General features: G+C 42.6%; 1 protein-coding gene and 1 long non-coding RNA gene across 6 annotated transcripts in view; one reads left to right on the forward strand and one right to left on the reverse strand.

Moving 5' to 3' along the window:
• Positions 1–470: 470 nt before the first annotated feature.
• Positions 471–23072, forward strand: LOC120360127 (uncharacterized). Of its 5 annotated transcripts, none has more exons than XR_012515077.1 (6): positions 471–4011; positions 5488–5566; positions 12114–18530; positions 20999–21110; positions 22368–22570; positions 22746–23072. It is a non-coding gene; the product is annotated as an uncharacterized LOC120360127 (long non-coding RNA). The 5 variants fall into 5 exon arrangements; XR_012515076.1 differs by having other exon boundaries at positions 12114–15713; positions 18374–21110; XR_005576735.2 differs by having other exon boundaries at positions 12114–15713; positions 20644–21110.
• FMO5 (flavin containing dimethylaniline monoxygenase 5) overlaps positions 5341–24559 on the reverse strand; it is a 32875-nt gene continuing 13656 nt past the window's right edge. The window contains exons 4-9 of the mRNA XM_074390059.1: positions 24287–24449; positions 23071–23213; positions 19244–19443; positions 15301–15653; positions 9050–9122; positions 5341–6293 (exon numbers count right to left, since the gene is read on the reverse strand). Coding sequence (XP_074246160.1) covers positions 5948–6293; positions 9050–9122; positions 15301–15653; positions 19244–19443; positions 23071–23213; positions 24287–24449 — 1278 coding nt within the window. The 3' untranslated portion in view covers positions 5341–5947. The remainder of the gene's footprint in view (positions 6294–9049; positions 9123–15300; positions 15654–19243; positions 19444–23070; positions 23214–24286; positions 24450–24559) is intronic.

Raw genomic sequence — 24559 nt, forward strand, 5'->3', positions numbered from 1 at the left:
GGGCGAAGCTCTCACTCCTCCAGGGGCCACTGACGTGACGGCCGTTCTGCAGGTCGCGCCGCCAATAAAGTTATTGAAATTGAAGCCGCAGCCCGCGCTGCCGACCCGCGAGTCCTCCTAAGATGGCTACAAGGCCGGCGGCGCGGAGCCCGCCCCGTGCGCGTTCCCTGCGGCCCGCAGCCGCGGCGCCCGGGGCCCGCCGGCCGCTCTAGCCGCCGCCTCGGTGGTGGGCCGGCGCCTCGGTGGTGGGCCGGCGCGCGCAGCCTCCGGCGCCGGGGGGGGGTGCGCGGAGCGGGGCGGGGGGTGCGCGGGGGCGCCGGGGGGCGGGGCGGGGGAAGCCGGGGGGCGGGGCGGGGGCTGTGAAGGGCGGGGGCGCGGGGGGCTGGGGGAGCGCGGGGCGGGGCGGGCGGGGGCGCCGGGGGGCGGCGCGGGGCGGGCGGGGGCGCCGGGGCGGGGCTGTGAAGGGCGGGGGCGCGGGCGCGGCCTGTGGAGCCCGGCGAGGCTGCGCGCGGGACGGCTGGGCCGCCGCGCCCCTCAGACCGCCCGGCGGAGGGGGCGTCCCCGAGCGACGCCCGCAGGCCGCGTCCCTGGACTCCGGGGCTCGGAGCGGGAGGGGCGGCGCGGCTCCCCGCCCGGCCTCAGGGGCGCCGGCGCGGTTTCTGGGCGGCGTCTGCGCGGCCGGCGGCCTGGGAGGCGGGACCCCGGCCGGGAAGAAGGAAACGCGCTTCCAGCTCCGGCGGAAGGAAGCGGTGGCCGCCGCGCCCGGCGCGGGGACTCACGCCTGGCATCAGACGCTTCGGGAGGCCGGGGCGGGCGGGTCGCGAGGTCGGGAGGTCGAGACCAGCCTGGCCAACGTGGGGCAGCCCCGTCTCCACTGAGAACACGCACGTCCGCCGGGCGTGGCGGCGCGGGCCTGCGGCCCCGGCCACTCGGGGGGCTGAGGCGGGAGACTCGCTGGGCCCCGGGAGGCGGAGGTCGCGGCGAGCCGAGATGGCGCCGCTGCGCTGCAGTCCGGCCTGGCTGCGGAGCGAGACTCCGTCTCCAAACGGAGAAGTTGCTCTGTGCGGAGCGACGGGGAAGGAGCCGCCAGCCCGACCGGGGTCGCGGGGAAGAGGCCGGACGGGGCGTTCGGGAGGTCGCCCGGACGAAGGAGCAAAAGGTCGGGAGGCGCACGAGGACTCTGCTAGGCTAAGAAACGGCAGACGCAGCGGAAACCTCCGGAGAGAGAAAACCCCAGGAGGAGAGCGACAGCGAACACGGAGCAGGGGCGCTGCAGGTGTCGGGAGGGCGAAGACGGCCCCAGGCCCGGGCGGGTCCGGCTGTTCGGTGACAACAACGGAAATCTAAGGCACTTACAGACTCTTACTCTGTATTATAGTTATTCGTATGCCTCATTCCCTACTGGAAACGTTTATCCCTCCGTGTTACACGGACTAGCAGCGTTGGCATCGCCTGGGAGCCTGTTAGGAACACAGGAGCTGAGGCTCCAGGGTTCGGGATGTGCATTTTAACAAGATCCCATGAACGTGTGTGAGAAGCGCTGCTTTGACAGCGGGCAGAGAGAAGATCCGGACTGATTCCTTTTCACATACAGAGCGCACTTTTCCTACGCGTTTGCGGAATGAAGGATGCAGGAATCCTGTTGACGGCGATACATTTCTAACAAGATATGCCCCTTAGGCTTAAACACGCCCAATGATGGGAAACCCCAGGCGACACAGGCCAGCCTTTCGGAGTGAGCAGCTCTATTTGTTGAAAAGTTCATTTTTTATGTTATGTAGTTGGCAGCCCACTTAAGTCCAACAAACGCACTGCTTCCCCATTTTTTGCTCTGCCTCTTATCAACTCATTCTCTGGCTCATAAACCAAAGACAGTTTACAGAAAAAAAGAAAAAAAAAAGGTACGATTTTACTGCAGCTTAGCCCCAAAGTGTTTGCTGTGTGAGCACATCCTTCTTGGTTACCGCTACCTTTCTCCCTCCGCCCGTCAGTTCCTTGCGGTGGGACCCGGAACAAGGCCCTGGAAGGTATAATACACTAAACCTTGACTTGAGTAGTGCTCAGTTCTCTGACCCCAAGGTGGTTTCACCACGCCAGATAATATGTCCTGGGTATGTATTTCCTTGCAGTAGTCAAATGAGATGAGCAGAAACGAAGTATGTGAGCCAATGGAACGCTTAAGGAGAGAAACTGCTTTTGCACAGTTAAACGGAAGTGACTTTTGGATGATCTGCTTTGGAAGATTATCCATGACACTGTTCTGCTCTGCTCTGCCCTAGCAGCATTTGTGAGTCACTCAACAGTTAATGATAAAAGTCAACTCTGAATATCGCATGTTTTAGACACAGAACAAATATAATGTGACACTGTAGGAAGAATTAATTCTTCTCCTTAGTCCCAAATTCTTTTTATTTTCCTTACATTCAGGAATGAGTTGGTAAAGATACAAGATCCACTTAACCAGTATCAGTATAATTGTTCCCTTTAGATTTATTGCTGTCACCCCAATGCTCTCCTTTGTTTCTAGAGGGAAGGAAAAGAAGGAGGTAATAGGAAAAGTAATGGATGGGGGTTGTCCTGATGTTACCGTATCTAGAATGTCATTGTCACTGGTCTCCTCAGATCAACCATTCTGCCTGATAAACAGGAAAATAACATGGGCAGCCGCACATGCAAGCTTTTAATCACACTACTAACCAGAGCTCACTTCCTCTGAGAGGTGAGGATGTGAGAATGGGGCAAGAGTATATTGATTTTACAGAACTGGATGACAGGTTAAACTGGGCATCTGGAGGCTTACATTCCCATCTCCACTCATCAACTTTCATCCTCCACTTACCACCAAGGATAGGTATAACATCTGATCTTGATGGCTACTGTTTCAAAAAACAATCAGATCTTTTTTATAAAGTTAACATTCGCTTAATCATGCAGCATAGTAACTCCTACTCCTGGGTATTTATCCAAGCAAGTTCACACAAAAACCTGTAAACACATAGATGTCTTTATTCATATAATAGAAAAAACAGAAACCCTACAGTGGAAAAAACATGAATGTCCATCACCTGAGGATATGGTTTGGCTCTGTGTCCCCACCCAAATCTCATCTCAAATTGTAATGCCCCGTGTTGAAGGAAGGACCTATAACCCCCGCATGTCAAGGGAGGGAAGCCAATTTCCCCCATACTATTCTTGTGATAGTGTGTGAATTCTCACCAGAGCTGATGGTTTTAAAAGGTTCGGCAGTTCCTCCTTCATTCACACTCTCACTGTCTCTTGCCTGCTGCCATGTAAGACGTGCTTGCTTCCCCTTCCACCATAACTGTGAGTTTCTGAAGGCCTCCCCAGCTATGCAGAACTGTAAGTCAATTAAACCGTTTTTCTTTATAAGTTACCTAGTCTCAAATATGTCTTTATAGCTGTGTGAAAACAGACTAATAACCTGGCGAATCAATAATTACAATGTAGCATAGCTATCAATGGAATACTAAGTAATAAAAAGGAATAACTTGATATATACAATAATGTTGATGAATCTCAAATACATTATGGGAAGCAAAATATTGATGAATCTCAAATACATTATGGGAAGCAAAAGAAGTCAGGCTCCACTTATGTGACTTTCTGGAAAAAGAAAGACTATATGGTAGTACAGATCAGTGTTTGCCAGGAGTTGTAGATGAGGGGTGGGGAGTGATTGGCTACAACGGGGCATGAAGAAATTTTGAAGGGGAGGTATGGAACAGGTCTGCATCTTGACTGTAGTACAGTGATTGATAAAAAAGTTCGTTTTTATTGTATGAAAATTATTCCTAAGTTTTAAACCGTACTATTAATAAAATCAGCTTTAGCAAAAGATACACGTTTATACACAAGAGACTACTGAACCATTGAGTAAATTAATTATTTTTAAAACAAATACCATTGATTTTAATCTTTTCATAGTTTGTATACAGGCAGAGAAATAGCAGTGATTCCGCTCACCTACAGGAAGACAGAGCCAATTCAAAGGTACAGAATATTCCCCAAATCATATTGTAATTTTTCCTTTCAAATTCCAAAGGATATGAATATATATATTTTTGTAATCAGCTTTAAAATAATTAGGAAAATGATAGAAGCTTTTAATATAATTACAAGATACGGTAAATTGATGAATATTATTAGACATTCATCAGTAACAAGAAATTTGTATCTTAAGTGTTTTTGAGTTCCATTTCCTATTCACATCTTTCAGCTTGGTTGAACTAAAAAATTATTAATCAATGATTTTTTTTGTAACCTTATATAAATATGTACAACGAGAGAATCAATTAATTTAGAATTATATACTCATAATTTAAAAAAGAAACTGCCATACTTATTGCCGATAACTAGGAATTATCAAAGGACTGTTAACAAATTTACATGCTAAAAGACAAATTTATATGTTAAAAGAAAGAAAAGGAAGCAAGAGACATTCAATTTGCTTTTCATCTGCAGATTTAAAAATACTAGGTCCATTTTAATAGATGATAAATCTCCAGTATCTCAAGGATTAGGGAAAGCAAAATACCTGGGAAGTAATATCAGTTTTCATTTCTCTAATTCTCAAAAGGCATTCCACAGGTAAATTCGGTGAAATGGCAGGCAATTGTCCAAATGCTTAAATAATTAAGAAGAAGTTGTAGTTCTCACATTTCTGGTTCTCTTACATGTGTTTCTATTAGGAAAGATAATACACTCTAATGTTTTTCTCTAATGTTTTTCTTTTCAGTTGTTCAAATTTATCCTGTTGTTAAGTAATAGGCAGCAATATAAATACAAACATACAACAGCTATTTTATGAACATCACCCGAGTTCAGTGTGCCTGACAGCGGACACTTAGTTAGTTTCTCTGTGTGACAAGAACAGAGTGAAACTCCCACAGATGAGAAAACAGAATGATCAGCAGCACTGGGATGTAAACCCAAGTCCGTGCTTTCCATTTTGTTTGCTCTGTTTTTCAGAACTACACTGTATGAGATGAGAAACACTGGTAGAAGCGGAATGTTGCCAATTCTGATTTAATACATACATGACTTGTTCAAATACTTATTACTTAGACTCCATGTAAGGGAGGAGAAAAGGGGAGAAAATTAGAGTAGGGGAAGAGGAATCAAATCACATCTGTAGACCATACTGCAACAGTGTATGTGGAAGCTACTTATTATATTTCCTAAGATAAAGTCTTGTTGGATCCTCATATGGGAACAAAGAGATTTAAAATGGTAGGACAGCTAATTTAAAATCCCAAATTTTTCAGCCAACTCGATCTCATTGGCAGATGATAGATTATGAATGACTATGAGCCTGGAAAGTTGCAAGTAATTTCTTTATTCAGAAAATAAAGACGATGTATCAAGTACACTAGTGAAGAGCAAGTGAAACAAAATATCTTAATATCTGTATTTCTTATCTTAGATGCATGCAACTATTATAAGACCATTATTTCTCTTATTTCTCAGGAAACATTGAGTTACAATATGAAAAAAAAGTGAGCTTCTAAAAGAAAATCAAATCCTATCAGAAGAAGAGTTACATGGGGTAAGCAATTTTATACAGATGCCGACTTACTGACTTACTCTCCCTACGGTAACATTTGATAAACAACAAAGATTTATTAAGCACGTACCACATGTCAAGAACTGTGCTAAGGACATATGAAGATGACTAAGAGTACCTGAGCTCACAGTCTAGGGATTAGCAGAAGAAAGACTGATGGATCATGAGTGGACGGGAGATGAATTAATACAAATGAAAAATAGGTTTCATTGTAGGAAAAAGGAAAGTGAATTAATGCTTTTGAAAGAGACAGAAAAGTAGATTTTCTGACTCCCAGAAAACCAGGAGTCGGTCTTGTCAGATTCTGAAGGCATCTCTAGATCAAGCTTCCCAGTGAAAAATGGGGCAGTGACAATAGACCCACTAGAAATAAGCCATAATTATAGCAAAGAAGGCAAAAGCCAGCATAAACTTGCCTATTGTCATTGTTGAAGTCATAGAACTACTCTTTTCAACTGCTCTTGTCATCAGGGGCTTCCTGATACGATCCTCTGTAGTGAGGATAGCTTTTCGAGCCCCATCCCACTTTCCAGGGCCCTGCAGACGATAGTGGATTGGAGTGCAGGGTCCCAGTAATAAGTGTAATGCCAGCTTGGGGTCAGTGAAGGCCAGAGCCAGCAGATTGGGCCTGACTCCCACCAAATCAGCGAGCTCTTCCATGGTATCTATGTAGTCTCCCTGAATGGTATGGCGTTGGCTCTCCACATACCTAAAGTAGAGAAGACAGAAATCAGGGCCTGTCAATAATTCAATCAGTCAATCAATGACTGTCTTCTGAGTGCCTGCTATTGGCTCAATATCAGACTAGGAGCTGTGGAATATAGAGAAGAAAGAAAACATTTGTCAACTGTCCTTCAGGATCTTAGGATCTACAAAAGGAGGTAAAACAGACAAACGTGAAGCAGAGAGTTCTGAGTGGTTTCAGACTGCTAAACAGAAACGTGGAGAGGGGATAGTTAAAAGAGAGCTGTAATTGTTAGGTTCTTGAAGGGTGTGAAAGATACAAGTAAGATGAGGGCAGGTATGTAGCACATCCAGATACAAAGGACTCTGATGTTATGAGAGAGAAAACCCACCACAAAAATTCTCAAATATGGCATCCTCAATTATTTCCATCAGATAGCAATGGCAGGGTCGACAGGGTAGGACTTCCCACTGCCAGTGTTAATTTGGGATCCTGAAGGATGACGGAGGGTGACTTATTCCACAAGAGGAAGTAGCCCTCCAAATGCAGACAAACAAAATGATTACACCAAGCGCAGATTTAAAGATTTAAAAGGACTTACTAGGGGGAAAATGTGGTTGGTTAACAGTGATATCTGTGTGGCGGAGTGGGATTTGGTGAGCTAATAATGAGTGACTTTCCCTTTTTACTTTGTGTAATGAAAAGAAGGAATGTAGGACAGAGAGGAAGAGAAAAGCCAAGTCAAGCCAATTGAAATTAAAGAATCCAAGAATAGGGACAGGAAAAAAAAGATAGAAAATAACTTGGAGGTAGAACTGGTGAGATGGAATTTCACAGGACCTGATAGAGGGTCAAGTAGGAATGTATTGAAAGGGAATTAGATTTAGGAGAGAAAAAGTAAAGCAGTAAAGAATTTGAGAGCTTTCCCTTACGAACATTATGTTGGCTCAAGGGTTTGTAGGCATGCATTTATTTATCTTGTAAAGTAGGTTAAGAGCTACAGTATTCACGAGGTTGGACGTGGTGGCTCACGCCTGTAATCCTAGCACTTTGGGAGGCCCAGGCAGGTGGATCACTTTGAGCTCAAGAGTTCAAGCTCAGCCTGGGCAACATGGTGAAACCCCATCTCTACAGAAAACACCAAAATTAGCCAGGCATTGTTGGTGTGTGCCTGTAGTCCCAGCTACTCGGGAGGCTGAGGAAGGAGAATTGCTTGACCCCGGGAAGTGGAGGCTGCAGTGAGCCGAGATCGTGCCACTTTACTTTAGCCTGGGTGACAGACTGAGACCCCATCTCAAAAAGAAAAAAAAGAAGCTATAGTATTCCTGAAGGTTTCACAAAAGAGGTTCACTAGCTCCTGCCTTGATTATCCAGATTAAATAAACTCATATAAATCAATGTATACATATAGTTGGCCTTTAATAAAGGTTATATTATATCCATGGGTTACTGCTTATGATCAGAAGGTGATTAAACAAAAATAAATCAAAGGAAAGAGATGAGGAAAGTTAAAAATAAGATCATGTAGTGCCCAAAAAGGAAGCACTCCAAGAAGGAAGAAATGTTTAAAAGCATCAAACTCAGTAGTGAGAGGAAGGAAAATCAAGTTGATCACAGATGACCTTTTTTTTTGACAAGGAGTTTCGCCCTTGTTACCCAGGCTGGAGTGCAATGGCGCCATCTCGGCTCACCACAACCTTCACCGCCTGGGTTCAGGCAATTCTCCTGCCTCAGCCTCCTGAGTAGCTGGGATTACAGGCACGCGCAACCATGCCCAGCTAATTTTTTGTATTTTTAGTAGAGACAGGGTTTCACCATGTTGACCAGGATGGTCTCGATCTCTTGACCTCGTGATCCACCTGCCTCGGCCTCCCAGAGTGCTGACAAATGACCTTTAAGAGAGCAGTTTCAGGAGTAAGGATGGAAGTTAACAATGCAGAGGCTTAGGAGGGAGCAAAAGGTGAGAATTTAGAAAATATAGTGGAGAAGTTTGGCAGTGAAAGGAAGGAGGAAAATAGGAGAGCACCTGGAATTGATAACGGAATTAAATAAAAACTTACTTTCTCCTCCTCCCAGACAAGGGAGAGTTCTGCTACTATAATCAGTTGAAGATAACCACCTCTTTAGGCCCGGAACAATTGTGCCTCTCACTTTTCCACAGAAATGTATAGACTTACTGTCAATTTCCACTTTGTCCAAATAAAAAACACCCAGCAGTTGAGCTTCAGTTCTGAAATTCAGACTGCTAAATGATTGTGTTCACCAAAACACTAAGCAGCTAGCTGTTACCATGTTCCCAGGTCACAAGGACTATGCATACCATGAGCCACTGTGACTTGAGTGTGCTGTCGCACGAACGTAGCCCGCAACGCAGCCCTGCAGACTTGTAAATCTACCTACAGATCTGTGATTCACTCCTAGCTGCCTCTCATTCATTCACCGTCACTTCCTTCCTGCGGCAGCTCCGCTAGCACTTCTGGTAATCCTCACAAAAATAATACACCTGATTTTCTTTCCATATGCTTTTTCCTATGTGACTTTTTTTAAGGCATTAAACACTGGATTGTAAACACCTAAAACATTTCTCTCCCTTCTCATCCATATTCAGACTACTAGTGCTATTTCTCCATTGTATCGTCACAAACTATTTTTCCATTTTTCTTCAAGATAGAATCTAACTCCTTAAGCTAAAATGAGGAAGTTAAATAAATTACAATATTTCTCTTATTAAAAAATAAGTAGAAATAGTAACCGTATATCTTCCTGGGACATTTTCTTACCTTTTTTCAATTTCCTCTTGAGCTTTAGATATTTCTGCCATCATTTCACTCTGTGAAGGCAGTGTTTTTAGCCCTAAAGATAAAAATTAAAATTTTCACTGTAAAATTACCTCAGTAGGAACAATAATCCTATAATCCTATAAACAATTACTATGCTATGGGGAATTCAGAGAAATACAGATGGTTTCCTGTACTCAAAGAGGTTATAGTCCACTCGAACACCTTACTCTACCGCCACCACAGTATACTATTAACATCTGTAGCTTCCTGTACTCACTCTGCTTTGGAAGAGATTTCCCCTACTCTGACTTCCAACCGATACCTGCCTCCTCCTTCATGTACTCTTTCAATTGGGAAAAAAATATACAGACATGAGAAAATGGCCTTAAAAGTAAATGGAAAATCAGTTACAAAGTTAAAGGGCAGGGGAGTGAGGAAACACACCTGTAACCTGTATTCTTGATAACAAAGGGGCCTTATGTCACAGAAAGAGAAGGAAGTAAAAATAAAATCTTTTTTTTTTTTTTTGAGACAGAGTCTCGCTCTGTCACCCAGGTAGTGCAATAGTGTGATCTTGGCTCACTGCAACCTCCACCTCCCGGGTTCAAATGATTCTTCTGCCTTAGCCTCCAGAGTACCTGGGACTACAGGCACACACCACCACACCTGGCTAAATTTTTTTTGTAATTTTAGTAGAGACAGGGTTTCACCATATTGGTCAGGCTGGTCTTGAACTCCTGACCTCAGGTGATCCACCCGTCTCGGCCTCCCAAAGTGCTGGGATTACAGGTGTGAGTCACCACACCTGGCCAAAATAAAATCTTAATCATATTTTATGCCTCAAGTCCCGTGGAAGTTAAACCTCACCTTCTAAACTTGTTTCTTTGATAAGAGCAGGGGTTAAGGCCAAGAGGAATTCATAATACCTAATCTTGACTGATAAACTTAAGTACAAATGCATAAACAGTTCCAGTAGTAGGAATTACACACCAAGGACAGGGCTAGACAAAGGCTGAATGTAAGTCAGTGTGAATAATGCTAAGCTTAAACAATCAGTTGTATGCCCCTCTAAGTAGGACTATGCCATGTAGAAGATTTTGGCCACATCCAGTCCTAAGGTTGACTGGAATTATATTCTATATTTCACAAAATTCTGGAATGTAGAATTTCAGAATTGTAATACATTTTACCTGATACAAGCGTTCTTTCTACAAGTACTCTAACCTGGTAGTTATCTCACTCCTCCTTAAACATCTCTGGTGATGGGTATCTACAATAATTATATCTGAGGTGATGATAGAATTATTTGACTGCTCTAGCTGCTGGAACATTTATTATTTTTTATAGACCCCAAGATCTGACTCTTTGCCTTTGTACCATTGGACCAGGTTCTGCCTTGTGGAGCCACAGAGATTGATCTTAATACATGACGGCTCTTGAAACATTTGGAAACAATTATCATAACTCCTTTCAGTCTTCTCATTATCAGGCTGAACAGTGCAAGTTTCCCATATAATGGGTTTCACATTCTCTGCCATCTTGGCTGCCCTTCCCTGAGCATACTCTAATAACTACCCTGGTGTATCCCTCTTCAAATACGGAACTCAGAGTTCCACACTCTGAAAGAGGCTTCTGTGGTTTTCCATGTGTTTTGACATTTTAGCCATGGGAATTATTACTTATCTTCATAAATCAGTTAGGAAATACTGAAATGCTTCATTTAAGATTAATCATAGGTCTCTTCGAAGAAATGCATCTTAAAGTTAATTTCCAAATTCTCTAAAACCGCAAGTTTTCTTTCTTTTTCTAATCAGCTTTCTCAGGTTGAACATGGGTTGTACTTTTATTAGCTAGAAACATGAAGGAGGAGTTCTATTTCGTGATTGTGATTCCAATCCCAATTCATAAAAGAAAGAAAGAAAGAGAACAAAAAACCCTACTTATTTATTTCTCTATCTGTCTCTAGATAGATAGATAATGAGGTATATACATCTTAGTCTAGATCTCATGGGGTGAAAAAATGTAAAAATTTTTTTTTTAATTTTAAAGATGTATACATCTTTTTACCTGTATACCCTGTGGTGCAGTTATGGCTTAATTCATACATTTTCTTTTTGCAGTGTTTCTTTGTTTAGACACATTAGTTTTAGCATATTTCTTATCTCCCTCCATGTCTTGCTCCCCATCTTAGATTCCCAATTCAGATGAATGGCCTCAACACTTGAACAGATTCTCTTCTGTCTCTCTTCTCCAGCATGCTTCTGTCACACCAAATTCTTCAGATTTGCCTGTGAAATTTCATTTAAGTCTGGCTCCTCCAATTCCTTTGGATTGTCATTACCTTCGTTTAAAGCCCTCATGATGTCTTACTGAGGCTTTTATGAAGGCTCTTCCTGATCTATTTCCCATTTTACTCCCCTCTAACGTATCTTCTGAACTGCAAACATGATTTGACTCCTCTTCCAGGTAACATCCTTCAGTGGGTGTCTACCGTGTATATGAAATGCAAAATTCTCGATATTGCCTGTGCGTATCTCTAGCTTCGTTTTCCTCCATTCCTGTAACACTTTCTTTACCAGCATTTTGAACTACTTGCAGTTCCCAGAACCCTATTTGTTCTGTCACTTTCTCTAACTTTGCATAAATAGTAGTGATTCTTTCCCTTCCACGGCCGAGATTTCCTTGTCTTTTTAGTAAATTCCTGTGTCGTTGTGGGGAAATTGGGTACTTATGGCCCATTGCTCCCATGGCAGCTCTTCTGCATTGTTACTGGAGCACTTGCTTAGGATATAGTTAAATATCTGCTGAATGAACAAATCATTAAGTGTCTGTTTACTTGTCTGTCTTTAATATGGTTTGGCAGTGTCCTCACCCAAATCTTATCCTGAGTTGTAGTTTCCACAATCCCATGTGTCATGGGAAGGAACTGGTGGGAGGTGATTTAATCACCAGGTGGTTACCCGCATGCTGCTCATGCTCTTCCCGTGATACTGAATTCTCACGGGATCTGATGGTTTTATGAGGGTCTTCCCCCTTCACTCCATACTCATTCTCTCTCCTGCAGCCCTGTGAAGAGGTGCCTTCCACCCTGACTGTAAGTTTCCTGAGGCCTCCCAGCCATGCAGAACTGTGAGTCAATTAAACCTCTATCCTTTATAAACTACTGAGCCTCAGGCAGTTCTTTCTGGCAGCATGAGAACAGACTAATACAGTCTTCCTTGCTTGACTCTGCATTCTAGAAAGATGGGGATTTTCTGTTTGGTCATATTTGCATCTCTAGCCCCTAGCAGAGGGCCTGGTACATTTCAAGAGGTCAGTATATGCTATCTGAACAATGCTGAAGAACTGTGAGGAGGGTCTTCCAATGGATCCAAGACAAGGTGGGAAGGAAGAGAGCCTGAACTCTAGTTCTGTGGTCGTAGGCCTTCAGTCTGCTGCCGGCCTAAAGCAGGTTGTATTTGTGTAATCCTGACTTGCCCCGCCACATTTCAGTGTAGAGCTAATGTTATGAGAGAAGAGATCTGGCTGCCATTCTGCAGTTCCAGTCCAGTCCAGGCTTTTAACATAACTCGAAATTGGCTAAGGTCGCCCATAAGCTGAGATCCTCAAATAAGAAGCTTCTACAAGAGAATTTAGAACTTCAGTTACCTCAAGGCTAAACTGGTATTTATTAGAATAGAGATTTATTAGATACCTCTTACGTGCTAGGCATTTGTCTAGGCTTGCAATTCAAAGGCATATAAACATGCGTCCTTTACATAAAGAGCTATCACTAGGCTACTAAGGGAGGGAAGAAATACACATAGACCTTTTCTATACAAATAAAAGGTAAAGGGAGGGCATATCAAGAAGAAAGGACAGTGGAAGCAAAAGCACAGGGTACAAGGGCACCTGCTGTGTTTGCTGCTCAGTGGGTACATCATCCAGTGCACCCGGAGGATTGCAGGAAGTAAAGACTAGTGAAACACTGGGCCTGAAACGAGGCTGTATCCAATTTGTGGAGGGACTTGAATGCCATGCTGTGACATACTGCCTTCTTGTGAGCCAGAGAGCTGGTGTAACTTGATGTCTGTTTTCAAGGAAAGAAAGTTGCTGAGTGAAAATAAAACACTTGCAAGAGCTGCAAAAGAGGCAAAGGAAAAAGAAACTGTGTTTCATTTCAGTCCAGGCAAGGAAGCAAATTCAGTGTTCCAGAAAAGAGTGGAGTATCTTCTTCACAAGAGAACAATAATTCCAGACAACAGAGGAAGAAGGAACATAGGGTTTGGCAGGGGACAGACAAGGAAGGAGGCAGGCTTTCTTGGGCAGACAGGAAAAAATGGGAAAACCCGGCTAATCCAAAGGGTTTAAAATTGGCATCGTGAAGGGAGAATGCAGGGAAGAGAAAGGTAAGAATGTGGTAGGCAGACAGATTGGCCATGGACAGAATAAAAAACCAGGGTTCCTGTTGGAAGTCTAGTAGAGTTATAGAATTCTGAAGATTTCTTCCTTTCAGGTATTAGAAAAAAGCTGGAGGAATTAGCACTAGGCTTCTGATAGCATAGGGAGCTGGGTTGTTTGTACATTTTCCCTAGGATCCCCTAATCTCGTAGCCATAATGCAGAGTCCTGCAAATACTCCTCTTATTTCCTCTCAGTAATTCACTTGGTCCTGAAAAAGAGTCCCAGTTGCTTAAAGTGTAGTGAGATGCTGTAGCCTGTTTTAATGAACTGTTCTCCCTTTATTTAATTGAGCCAATTGAAAGGTCACTTTAATATGACTAGAATTAGGCCAAGCTAATGGGCTATTTGCATTTGGCTACTTGCATAGTGCTCTCAGGTAGTACATAATCTGCTGGACAGGACTGGGAGTGACAGAAATTTGGAGAAATTTAGAAAGGTTGTTGAACCATCAACTTTAACACCATTGCTTCCTTTCTTCGCTGCTACCATGAAGATTTTCACTAAGGAAAACAAAAAAAGGCTGTAATTCCAACAGGAACACTGAATAGTTGTAATTGATTGCTAGTAACAATAGCAAATTTTGTTATAACAACCAAAGAATCAGTGAATTTCTTCTTTGGAAGGACCCTTAAACACCGTCTCACTTCTCTCTATTCTGAGACCTGAATTTCCTTCACACCCCTTCCGCCCCCGGCCCAATGAGCACCCAGGCATTTGGCATCCTTTTCCTATTCTGCTTAGAATTTCAGAAGCTGCCAGTCCCATCATGAAATGGCACAGGCTGATAGGAAAAGGTTTTAGATTTGTTCTTAATGGTAAGCTGATGTGCAACCCTCAAGATTTCACTCCTTGATTCTGGTTTGACCCTTTGACGCTATACTGAGTAATTCCAATCCTTCTTCCATGGGCCATTCCTTCAGATATTTGAAGGGAACTCTCCTAGCTCTCCTGAAGTTTATCTTCTCCAAGCTGAATATCTCTCCAGCTTTTTCAGTTGTACTTCAAATGGCATGTTTTCAAACCCCTTAAACCATTTTTCTCTCTCCTTATTTAATGCGCTCCAGCTTCACTTTAAAAATGTATCATTAGGTGTGGTCTGGCCAGTCTAGAGAACAATTGTAATGTTGTTAAAGAAGCAATGGTGTTAAAGTTGATAGTTCAAAAAAAATTATAGTTTTTAATGATGCTAGATTTAATTATTTCTTTGGAAGCTATATCATTCTACTGACTCATATTAAACCTACTCACCCCCCCCCCGCCATTTTTTTTCATGTACTCCCAGCCAAAACTGAAAGAGGGAAAATAAAGGAAAACAGTTAGAATTTGGGAGGTTGACTACCCTACATTATAAACTAGTCTCCAACCAGCTCTTAATTTTTGGCCTAAATCAAGTCATACCATTTCTATATTTTATCTATAATGAAAGAAGATAAAATTATTTTACTTCACAAATATATGCCAGTTGCCTAAAACCTATGAGTAAATTTTAATTTGGAGTGCACATTGGAATCACTGGGGAACATTTTTCTCAAAGATTTTATAACTGCCCCACCCCAGACTTACTAAATAAGCATCAGCAAGGATGTTGTCAAAGCATGCATAGCTTGGAAAAATTTCCCAGGTGTGATGTATGTCCATGGTTATAAATTGCTACTTTAGATTCACTCAAAAATAGATTTTTCTGTACCAACTTTGTGCTAGGCACTGCTGTAATCATACATGCTGTCTCTAGCTATTTAAAAACAAGTACCTAAACAGAGGTAAACATATCACCAGGTCATTAAGTGATCTATTTGCATGGTCACTTACCTTTAAAGACCTGAGTGGCCCAGCGTCCTTGGAGCTCTGAAACGGGCATAATGGCTCCTAAGGGCTGAATCAAGCCTATGATTGCAAGAGTTGGCCTCTCCAAGTTGGGAGGGAAGACCTTTTTATACAAGGATACCTTGTTTTGGACCACTTTGACAGAATCTTCCAGAAAAGGAAAGGCAAAGGTATAGCCTGTCGCAAAGATGACAGCATCAATGTCATCCTCCCTGGAGCCATCCTCAAATATGGCAGCTGTCTCTGTGAATTCCTTCACATTTCCTTTCACTTTCACCACACCAGACATGATACGATTTGGCAGGTCATCATTTACGGTTGGATGCTGACTCAGAGCTCTGCGAGCGGTGGTAAAGATCAAGTGAAGGAGAGATGAGAGAAAGAGCAATCAGTACCATGTAAGTAAAATTTTGCTTCGGTGGAGGTAAACAATATGCCAATAATCTTGACCTTGGTCAATGCATGAAGTTTGGGAAAGGTCTGATTTACACTAGCTTGGCACAGATCAAGATCAGAGCTGAAGTTGGACCCTGGTTGGCATTGAAAGGGAGAGTGTTGGAGGAGTGAAGGAAGAAGAGTCTTGTCTCAGGAGTGCATTATGATTTCTCAAGTTACAGTAATGTTCTGTACGTGATATGATAAGGGCACAGGCCAATAGTTTCTATCCTCATATCAAGAAGCCTGACAGAAGTAAACTGTCGAAGGAAGGCAGCAAATCACACCGCCATGTGTGTACCTATGCAACAATCTTGCATGTTCTTCACATGTACCCCAAAACCTAAAATGCAATAAAAAAATTTTTTTAATAAAAAATAAAAATAAAGTATGTATTAGATACCCTTAAAAAAAAAAGAAGTAAACTGTCAACATTCTGTTCAGTCTCATTTCCAGTTTCAAAGGCTCGAGAGCTAAGTTTAGGCCACTATTTTCCAAACTATATAATAAATTACATGTATGTAGCAATTTACAGTTTATAAGTTGCTTTTACATGCATTAACTTATTTGACTCTCTCAAAACTCTATGAAGGAAGTAGAATAGGTGTCATGATCCAGGTTTTATAAATGAGGAAATTGAGGCCTAGAAAAGTTACATGACTTGTCTAACGTTACACAGCCTAGGGTTTTAGAATTTATCTCAAAGTTGTTTTCAATGAATTATCTTGGGGGTACTTCCAGCCTGTTATGGTTTCCTAGGGACAGCACAGGACACAGATACTGGAAACACTGGGTTGGTGCAAAAGTAATTGCTTTTTTTGACGAAGTCTTGCTCTGTCACCAGGCTGGAATGCAGTGGCGTAATCTCCACTCACTGCAATCTCTGCCTTCCAGGTTGAAGCGATTCTCCTGCCTCAGCCTCCTGAGTAGCTGGGACTACAGGAGTGCACCACCATACCCGGCTAATTTTTGTGTTTTTAGTATTGACGGGGTTTCATCATATTGGCCAGGATGGTCTTGATCTCGTTACCTCATGATCCACCCACCTCGGCATCCCAAAGTTCTGGGATTGCAGACGTGAGCCGCCGCGCCTGGCCTCCCATTACTTTCTGTTAATAATAATAAGGGTGGTTTCCAGTGTCACGGATCTTTCTAAAAAGCCATCTCTTTTGCTTTTTTTTTTTTTTTGAAAAAGATCTCCTTTTCACCTTATCTATACCACCTTATACAGGTGATCAAATTTAGCATCGTTACTGTGGGATAAACTGACATCATGTGGTTTTCATGTGACCCACTAAGATCAACGTCACCTGTGTAGTCTATGTGCCAAAAACATTTAACCTGAATATAATAAAGGAAGAAAACCATGGAAGTCTAAATTTAGAGACTTTCTACAAAACAATGCCTTGGGTTCTTAAAAAGGAAGCTCATGTCAAAGAGAGAATTATTTTAGATTAAGAGAGATTAAAGAGACGTGACAACTACGTGTAATGGTGTGATTGATTACCTGACAGGATACTAGATTTAAAAAGATTTTTTAAAAGCCATATAAAATATTATTGGGGCGACTGGGGATATTGCCAATGTATTAGATAATGTATTTTAAATTTCCCAGGTGTGATAATTATACGATGGTTATGTAGGAGAATGCCCTTTTTCTTTTCTGTTTTTTTTTTTTTTGGTGACAGAGTTTCGCTCTTGTTACCCAGGCTGGAGTGCAATGGCGCGATCTCGGCTCACCGCAACCTCCGCCTCCTGGGTTCAGGCAATTCTCCTGCCTCAGCCTCCTTGCCCTTTTTCTTATATGATACACACTGAAGTATTTAAAGTGTCTTAATGACTGCAGCGTACCCAAATGGTTTCAGAAAAAAATGTGCCTGTGTATGTGTGCTCAGCATGTGTGGATCTGTCTACAGAGAGGGGAGACAGGAAGCAAATACAGCAAACTGTTAACAGGTGAATCCGGTGAAGGGCATATGGGTGCTGATTGTACTTATTATTTTGCAACTTTTGTATAGATCTGAACATTTAAAAAAATAAAAAGTTGGAGGTGAAATAAATTTAGAATCAGCCTCTAGAAATGTTTTCGCTCCCTGGCTCCTCAACTTTCATAGCACTCTGTGTATTTCTTTATTATACTCTGTTCTCTTTCTTCTCATTAGAGTATTTAAGGTAAGATCCATTTGTTGAGTCTGCCATTTATTACTCGTGTTGCCCTCAGGAAAATTACTTAGTTTCTCTATGTCTTAATTTTTATATTTGTAAAATGTAGATAGAAAATTGTGGAGGCCAAAGCAACTCCATCTTCGACGCTAATCTACCATATTGACTTCTGATCAACCTCAGTTCCAGGAATACCTCTGAGATTTCCAGTTACTCTGTTGTTTAAGAGCATGTGCTTACCTTTAGTCCCCCCTGTAGGGCAAACTCCTACCCATTCTCTCTGAAGCATGTGTGTCCCTCCCTTATAGTATATACGGCACGTGATATCCTGGGTCGGGAGATAATGGTATGGGGATCTAACATCTTGTCTCCCCACGGCCTGAGACGCAGATGTGGCTTCTGTTCGTAAGTCCCTATTAAATGTTTCTAAGAAACTGAGTTTGTCAGCTTCTTTCTTCAGCCTCTCAGCTTCCTCAGCCTTTGGGGTAGGTTTGCATAGACCTCCTCACTGTGAAACAAAAATAGAACCAACTGATGGGGCTCTTGTGAGGATTAAGTGAGATGCTGCCTGCAACTCATGTAGCGCGATGTTTATCTTGTAGAAAGTTCTCAGAAAGGTAAGTGTAATGTCTATTCCCATTACTATGGTCTTTTCTCTCTGCATTTCATGCCCACGTATGATAGCTGGCTCATAACAGGTGCTCAATGAGTAAATGATGCACCACCCTCAGCTACCATTTTGTTGTTGGGCATCATGTAAAAAGAACTGATACCTGGGGGAATGAGCTAAGGGTTAATGCTAAAGAGAAGTCTAGACTAAAAACCCACAGACCAATAGATCTTGGACATCTGTGGGTACACAGTAGAAACCTGATTTCAGATTCTATGGGTTTACAGGTTTTCTTTCTTTTTTTTTTTTTTTTTTTTCCTTTTTTTGAGACACAGTCTCACCTTGTCACCCAGGCTGGAGTGCAGTGGCACAATCTCAGCTCACTGCAACCTCTGTTTCCAGGGCTCAGGCGATTCTCCTGCCTCAGACTCCCAAGTAGCTGGGACTACAGACAGGCGCCACCATGCCTGGCTAATTTTGTGTTTTTAGTAGAGATTGGGTTTCACCATGTTGGCCAGGCTGGTCTCGAACTCCTGACCTCAGATGATACGCCTTCCTTGGCCTTCCAAAGTGCTGGGATTACAAGCATGAGCCACCATGCCCGGCCACTATGGGTTTTCTTAATGTATGGGTAGAGGCAGCTCTGCTATTAGCAAGTGCGAACAGTCCTTATTCTTGTGCTTTGGACGTTACCCCTGCACCCTCATCCTGGGGACATACCTGTGCTTAGGCTTCAGGCCAAACATTTCATGGTCAAACCTTTGGTTCATCTTTCTTTCCATATATGTGTTTTTTAATGACTGGCCACAGATCTTTGACATAAAATATTTAAGTCGAGAAGAGTACAACACATCAAAAGGATATCCATAGTCTCCTACACGATTGAAGATCCAGGCCCCTCTCCTGGTGCTGAGGAAAACCTGGGACATGGGAGAGAGTGTTAGCCTTAGTCACTCAGGATCATAAACCTTCAAAAGCACCCCAGATTTCTTCAAGAATCATTTCAAACTCATTAGTCTTGCTTTTTAGCCCCTGCTCAATCTTCGTGGGTTTTTGTGTTTGGTTCCTGCCATTTCCCTTCCCAAACACTAAACTTACAATGAAATTGGTGTATCTACTGTCCAAGAATACGTCTTGCTCTAATCCACCATTGCATTTCTGTCTAGTGCCATTATGCCTGTCTGGAATGCCTTCTCTCCTCTTAACTCTCTAAAGTCTGTTCATTTTTTTTTCTTGGAGACGGAGTTTCACTCTTGTTGCCCAGGCTGGAGTGCAATGGTGCAGTCTCGGCTCATTGCTACCTCTGCCTCCCAGGTTCAAGCGATTCTCCCGCCTCAGCCTCCTGAGTAGCTGGGATTACAGGCATGCGCCACCATGCCCGGCTAATTTTGTATTTTTAGTAGAGATGGGGGTTTCCCCATGTTGGTCAGGCTGGTCTTGAACTCCCAACCTCAGGTGATCCACCCACCTTGGCCTCTGAAAGTGCTGGGATTACAGGCATGAGCCACCAGCCCAGCCCAAAGCTTGTTCAGTTTTTAAGACCTAAATCAAGACTGCCTCCTCCATGAAGACACCACTGATCATTCAGGCTGACAGTTTTTCTCTCCATCCTTTGAACTTGTCTAGCATTTATCACCTGTAAAACTCATTAAAAATCACAGAATGGGGCCCAGGCGCGGTGGCTCACACCTGTAAGCCCAGCACTCTGGGAGGCTGAGGCGGGTGGATCACGAGATCAAGAGATCGAGACCATCCTGGTCAACATGGTGAAACCCCACCTCTACTAAAAATTCAAAAAATTAGCTGGGCATGGTGGTGCGTGCCTGTAATCCCAACTACTCAGGAGGCTGAGGCAGGAGAATTGCCTGAACCCAGGAGGCGGAGGTTGTGTTGAGCCGAGATCACGCCATTGCACTCCAGCCTGGGTAACAAGAGCGAAACTCCGTCTCAAAAAAAAAAAAAAAATCACAGAATGGTAAAATTGAAAGCAGCTGGAAACCATTTAATCTGAAACCCTCATTCTTTTGCCGTTGACATTTGCATTATTACAAAAACCCCTGCTATTTATCATTTTTGTTGATATTGAACTTTCTCCACTCTTAATTTCTGTCTCTTCAAAGGCATTTTCTCAAGGGCAGGAGATATAGCCTACACATCTCCACAGCAGATCATCGTCACTTCCATTTATTGCGATTTGTGGCCTTTAAGTCACTGTGCTAGGTCCTTCATCCCTAGTACAACAACCTCTTAAGGGAAGTATTGCTACACCCATGTCATAGATGAGGGGCATGGAGGGGATGAGTAACTTGCCTGAGGTCACAGAGCTAGTAAGTGGCAGAGCTGAACTTCCAACCCAGGTCTGACTGACTCCAAAGTCTGTGCTCAAGAAATGTTTGATTGATTGTTTAACAGAGAAAAATAAGATTGCTAGCAGAACAACAGGAATCTTGCTAGTCTTTCTGTGTCCTCCGCCAGCTAAAATCCATGTTCAGAGCTGATAAAGATCTGATATCCAGTTACCTGGCAAAAGGATCACTTTTTCTATATTATGAAACTCTCTGGAGATGGCTTCCAGATTGTAAGATATGTAAGTACATTGCTTCAAAGTCGTTTTGTCTAAGATGGCCTGGCTACAGAGGGATAATTGTTTACTTCATAAATCTTACCTCACCTATGATGGCTGGAAGTGCTGGGATAATTATGTACTTCCACATGTCACAGTGGAAAGAGCATATATGGTCTTAGAAACTGAACGGTTTTGTATGCTGGCTATATAACTTCTGATGAGTAATGAAAACAGTCAGAACCCTAATAAAAAGGCTTCCCATTTATGAAATAGTAACAATAATACATCTATTGCAAGGCTGTTGTGATAATTGAGTAGTGTTTTTGTAAAACGTATGGTATATAGTAAACGCTTGATAAGTGCTTAACAGCTGTCATATTACTTATTTCAGTTTTCTAAGTTTGCTATACCTTGTTTTAAGCAAATAACATTTACAAATCAGATTTACAAGGAAAACTGTTTCATCAGTGTAATCTTACATGAAATTAATCTTGAAAGAAAGGGATGTTTTCTCTTTACAAAAGCATCCACTAGAATTATCTGAAAAACTTCCATGATATACGGAAATATATAGGTCCATTTAAAATTTTTGATTTATAAACAAATCCTCATGAATACAATTTAAAATGTAAAGCAAAATGTTAGAACTCAGCAATTGAGTTTCTTCACCTTGCTTTACTGGTGTGACAGTCTTGCCTTTGCTATGCAGATACACCTTTCCTTTGCATTTTCACTGGCTTTCTCACAGACACAGCCACCTTATCTGTACCCACACAAAAACGCTTTGTTATTTGGTAACCTGCAATTCCCCAGGGCAGGTAAGGCCAAGCTCCCTTAGAACTGCCCATTTGAAAAACCAATGATATTAAAGAAGGCTCTTGCCATGGGTCCCCACTCCATATTTCGCACATTCTTCTACCATAACACCCATACATGTTTTAACCCTTGTTTATATAATTATTTTTAATCCTTGTTTATATAATTATTTCCTGATAAATATTTGTTGAATTAATTCAAGAAGTAACATGAAACCATTTTTGTGGCTATAGATGAGCATTTACTGAGAAGAAGTGTTTTTTGAACAAAGTTGCTAAGAGTCAATTAACAGAATTGCGGCACTAAGCTTCTAATGAAAATAAAACAATTTAAAATATATTTGTAGAGAGGCACGACTTGATCAAAGTTACCAAAGAACAACCAAAACATTTACCTATTGCCAATAGAGTTTGATTCAATAAAAACATTAATAAAATACAAGATTGGCATGTCTTTTTCCAGGAATTTATACTGAAGACACTTGCTTCTCAGTTCAAAATATGCTATACAAAACCCAAAACAAACGAAACAGAAAGCGAAGGAAATAGAAATTGCTTTAGAACGAATGTTACTCTGTCACCTAACTGTATGCGTAGGCTGGGGCAAACTGCTTGCACGTGTTACAGTTTGGATGCTACACGGATACCCACACTGTCTTTGGGAAGGTAAGATTGCTGCTTTTTTCCATTTGGGGAGTGTAAAGGGAAAATCGCGCACCATCCTATGAGTGCAAAGTTTTCAGGGATCACAGTGCGCTTTCCTGTGTGTAAGAATGTAGCACTTCTGCTGGCCAAAAGAAGAACCTCACTCTCAATACCGCTTTCTAACCACCTCTCCCAGCAATCACTTGATCTTCATCAAAGACAGCGGCACACTCTGAGAAGATGCCTGCTTAGGATAATGAGCCCAGACTGTAGCCATGATCCAGTTCCTTGGTGTGAGGCAGCTGCATGATGGAACTCTAACTGGAAGCCTTACCTCCTCTACTCGCATCAGTCACAACGTCGCCGACTAAGGTCATGAAAGCAAGCCCAACCTTTGCCCCTGGCACCGGTGGGCTATGTGCAGGCATCCCTACTCTCCCTACTCTGTGGGCACCACCTGCAGCTTCCGTGGGGAAACTGCAGCTACCGTGAAACAAAGTAATTAACTGACTGATTCAAACCTGTTTGGCGGTGTGGCTGATCTCCACAGCCAGATCCCCTCCAGAATTCCCAATGCCAATTATAATGACTCTCTTTCCAGTGAATCCCTCTGGGTTCTTATAGTCTCGACTGTGGAAGTACTGCCCTTTGAACTTCTCAATTCCTGCAAGAGAAGGGAAAATAAGTATCAGGTGATGGTTTATATGATGGATATCATTTGTCAAGTCACCTGGTCTTCTTGCAGACTTAAGTTTAAGCAGATATTCTCCAAGTGTTCTCTCTTTATGCAGCTACTTTCTTGTCTCTCTCAATATTTTTGCCTATTTTCTTTTCCCCTAGCCTCAGAGTAGTACCGCGTGATTTTCTTATCATATGTACTTTGCGTAACTCAGGATGTGTTTGTATTTTGGATTTATAGACTATAAATACAAACTGCCTCAGAAAACCTCCATTCTATTTTGTCTTTTCATCCTCTTAAATACCTAATCCCTGGCCGGGCACCGTGGCTGACGCCTGTATTCCCAGCACTTTGGGAGGCGGAGGTGGGCAGATCACAAGGTCAGGAGATCAAGACCATCCTGGCCAACATGGTGAAACCCCATCTCTACTAAAAATACAAAAGAATTAGCTGGGTGTGGTGACATGCGCCTGTAATCCCATCTACTCAGGAGGCTGAGGCAGGAGAATCGCTTGAACCAGGGAGTCGGAGGTTGCAGTGAGCCGAGATCATGCTGTTGTACTCCACTCTGGTGACAGAGTGAGACGCCATCTCAAAAAAAGAAAATCTGCCCCCATTTCACTTACAGCACACATATTTTTATATACTCTAGAGTACACAGAGAGTGCCTTTTTCTTTCTTTAATGAAAATCCAGGCCAAAGACTGAAATTCTTCAAGCTTTCATTTCTTCTTTAGAAACTCAATATTTTGGTTTACTTTATTGCTGAAAAATTCCTCATTCAACCTAATGCTCCTCAAGAACTCCACATTCTTCCTTCTGATACTTAGAAAAACTAAAGTTATTGTAAAACTAAATAGACCTCAAATTTTGCTCTAATCTCCAAAAATTACAAAAATGGGAATAACACAAGTTTCCCCAACATCTTTCTGGGGAACATGAAGAATTAGGATAAGTCTTATTTCATTCCAAAGTAGGAATTAGACCACAGTCCTTCCATTTCTCAGGGTCAGGTCACAGGCATGGGTCAAGGGTCTTCCATCATGGCAAGTTACTCACCAGGGAAGCTTTCCAGAGGAAGATGAGCATTGGTGTGATGGCCAGTGCAAACCATGACTCCATCAAAGACATCTGTCTCCATTTTCCCTTGAGACTCAGTGACCACTTCCCACTGGCCTGAAGTTGAGAAATCGGGCCGCTTTTTCACAGTGCACACAGTGGTCTGAAACAGAAAATGATAAGCACAGGGGACACCCCTGACATGACTCTCCTTGCAGAATCCTACACAGAGGGCTGACATCACAGGCACGCACTCTCACGTCGTAGGACCCA

Source organism: Saimiri boliviensis, chromosome 19 (assembly GCF_048565385.1).
Source record: "Saimiri boliviensis isolate mSaiBol1 chromosome 19, mSaiBol1.pri, whole genome shotgun sequence".
Lineage (NCBI taxonomy): Eukaryota > Metazoa > Chordata > Mammalia > Primates > Cebidae > Saimiri > Saimiri boliviensis.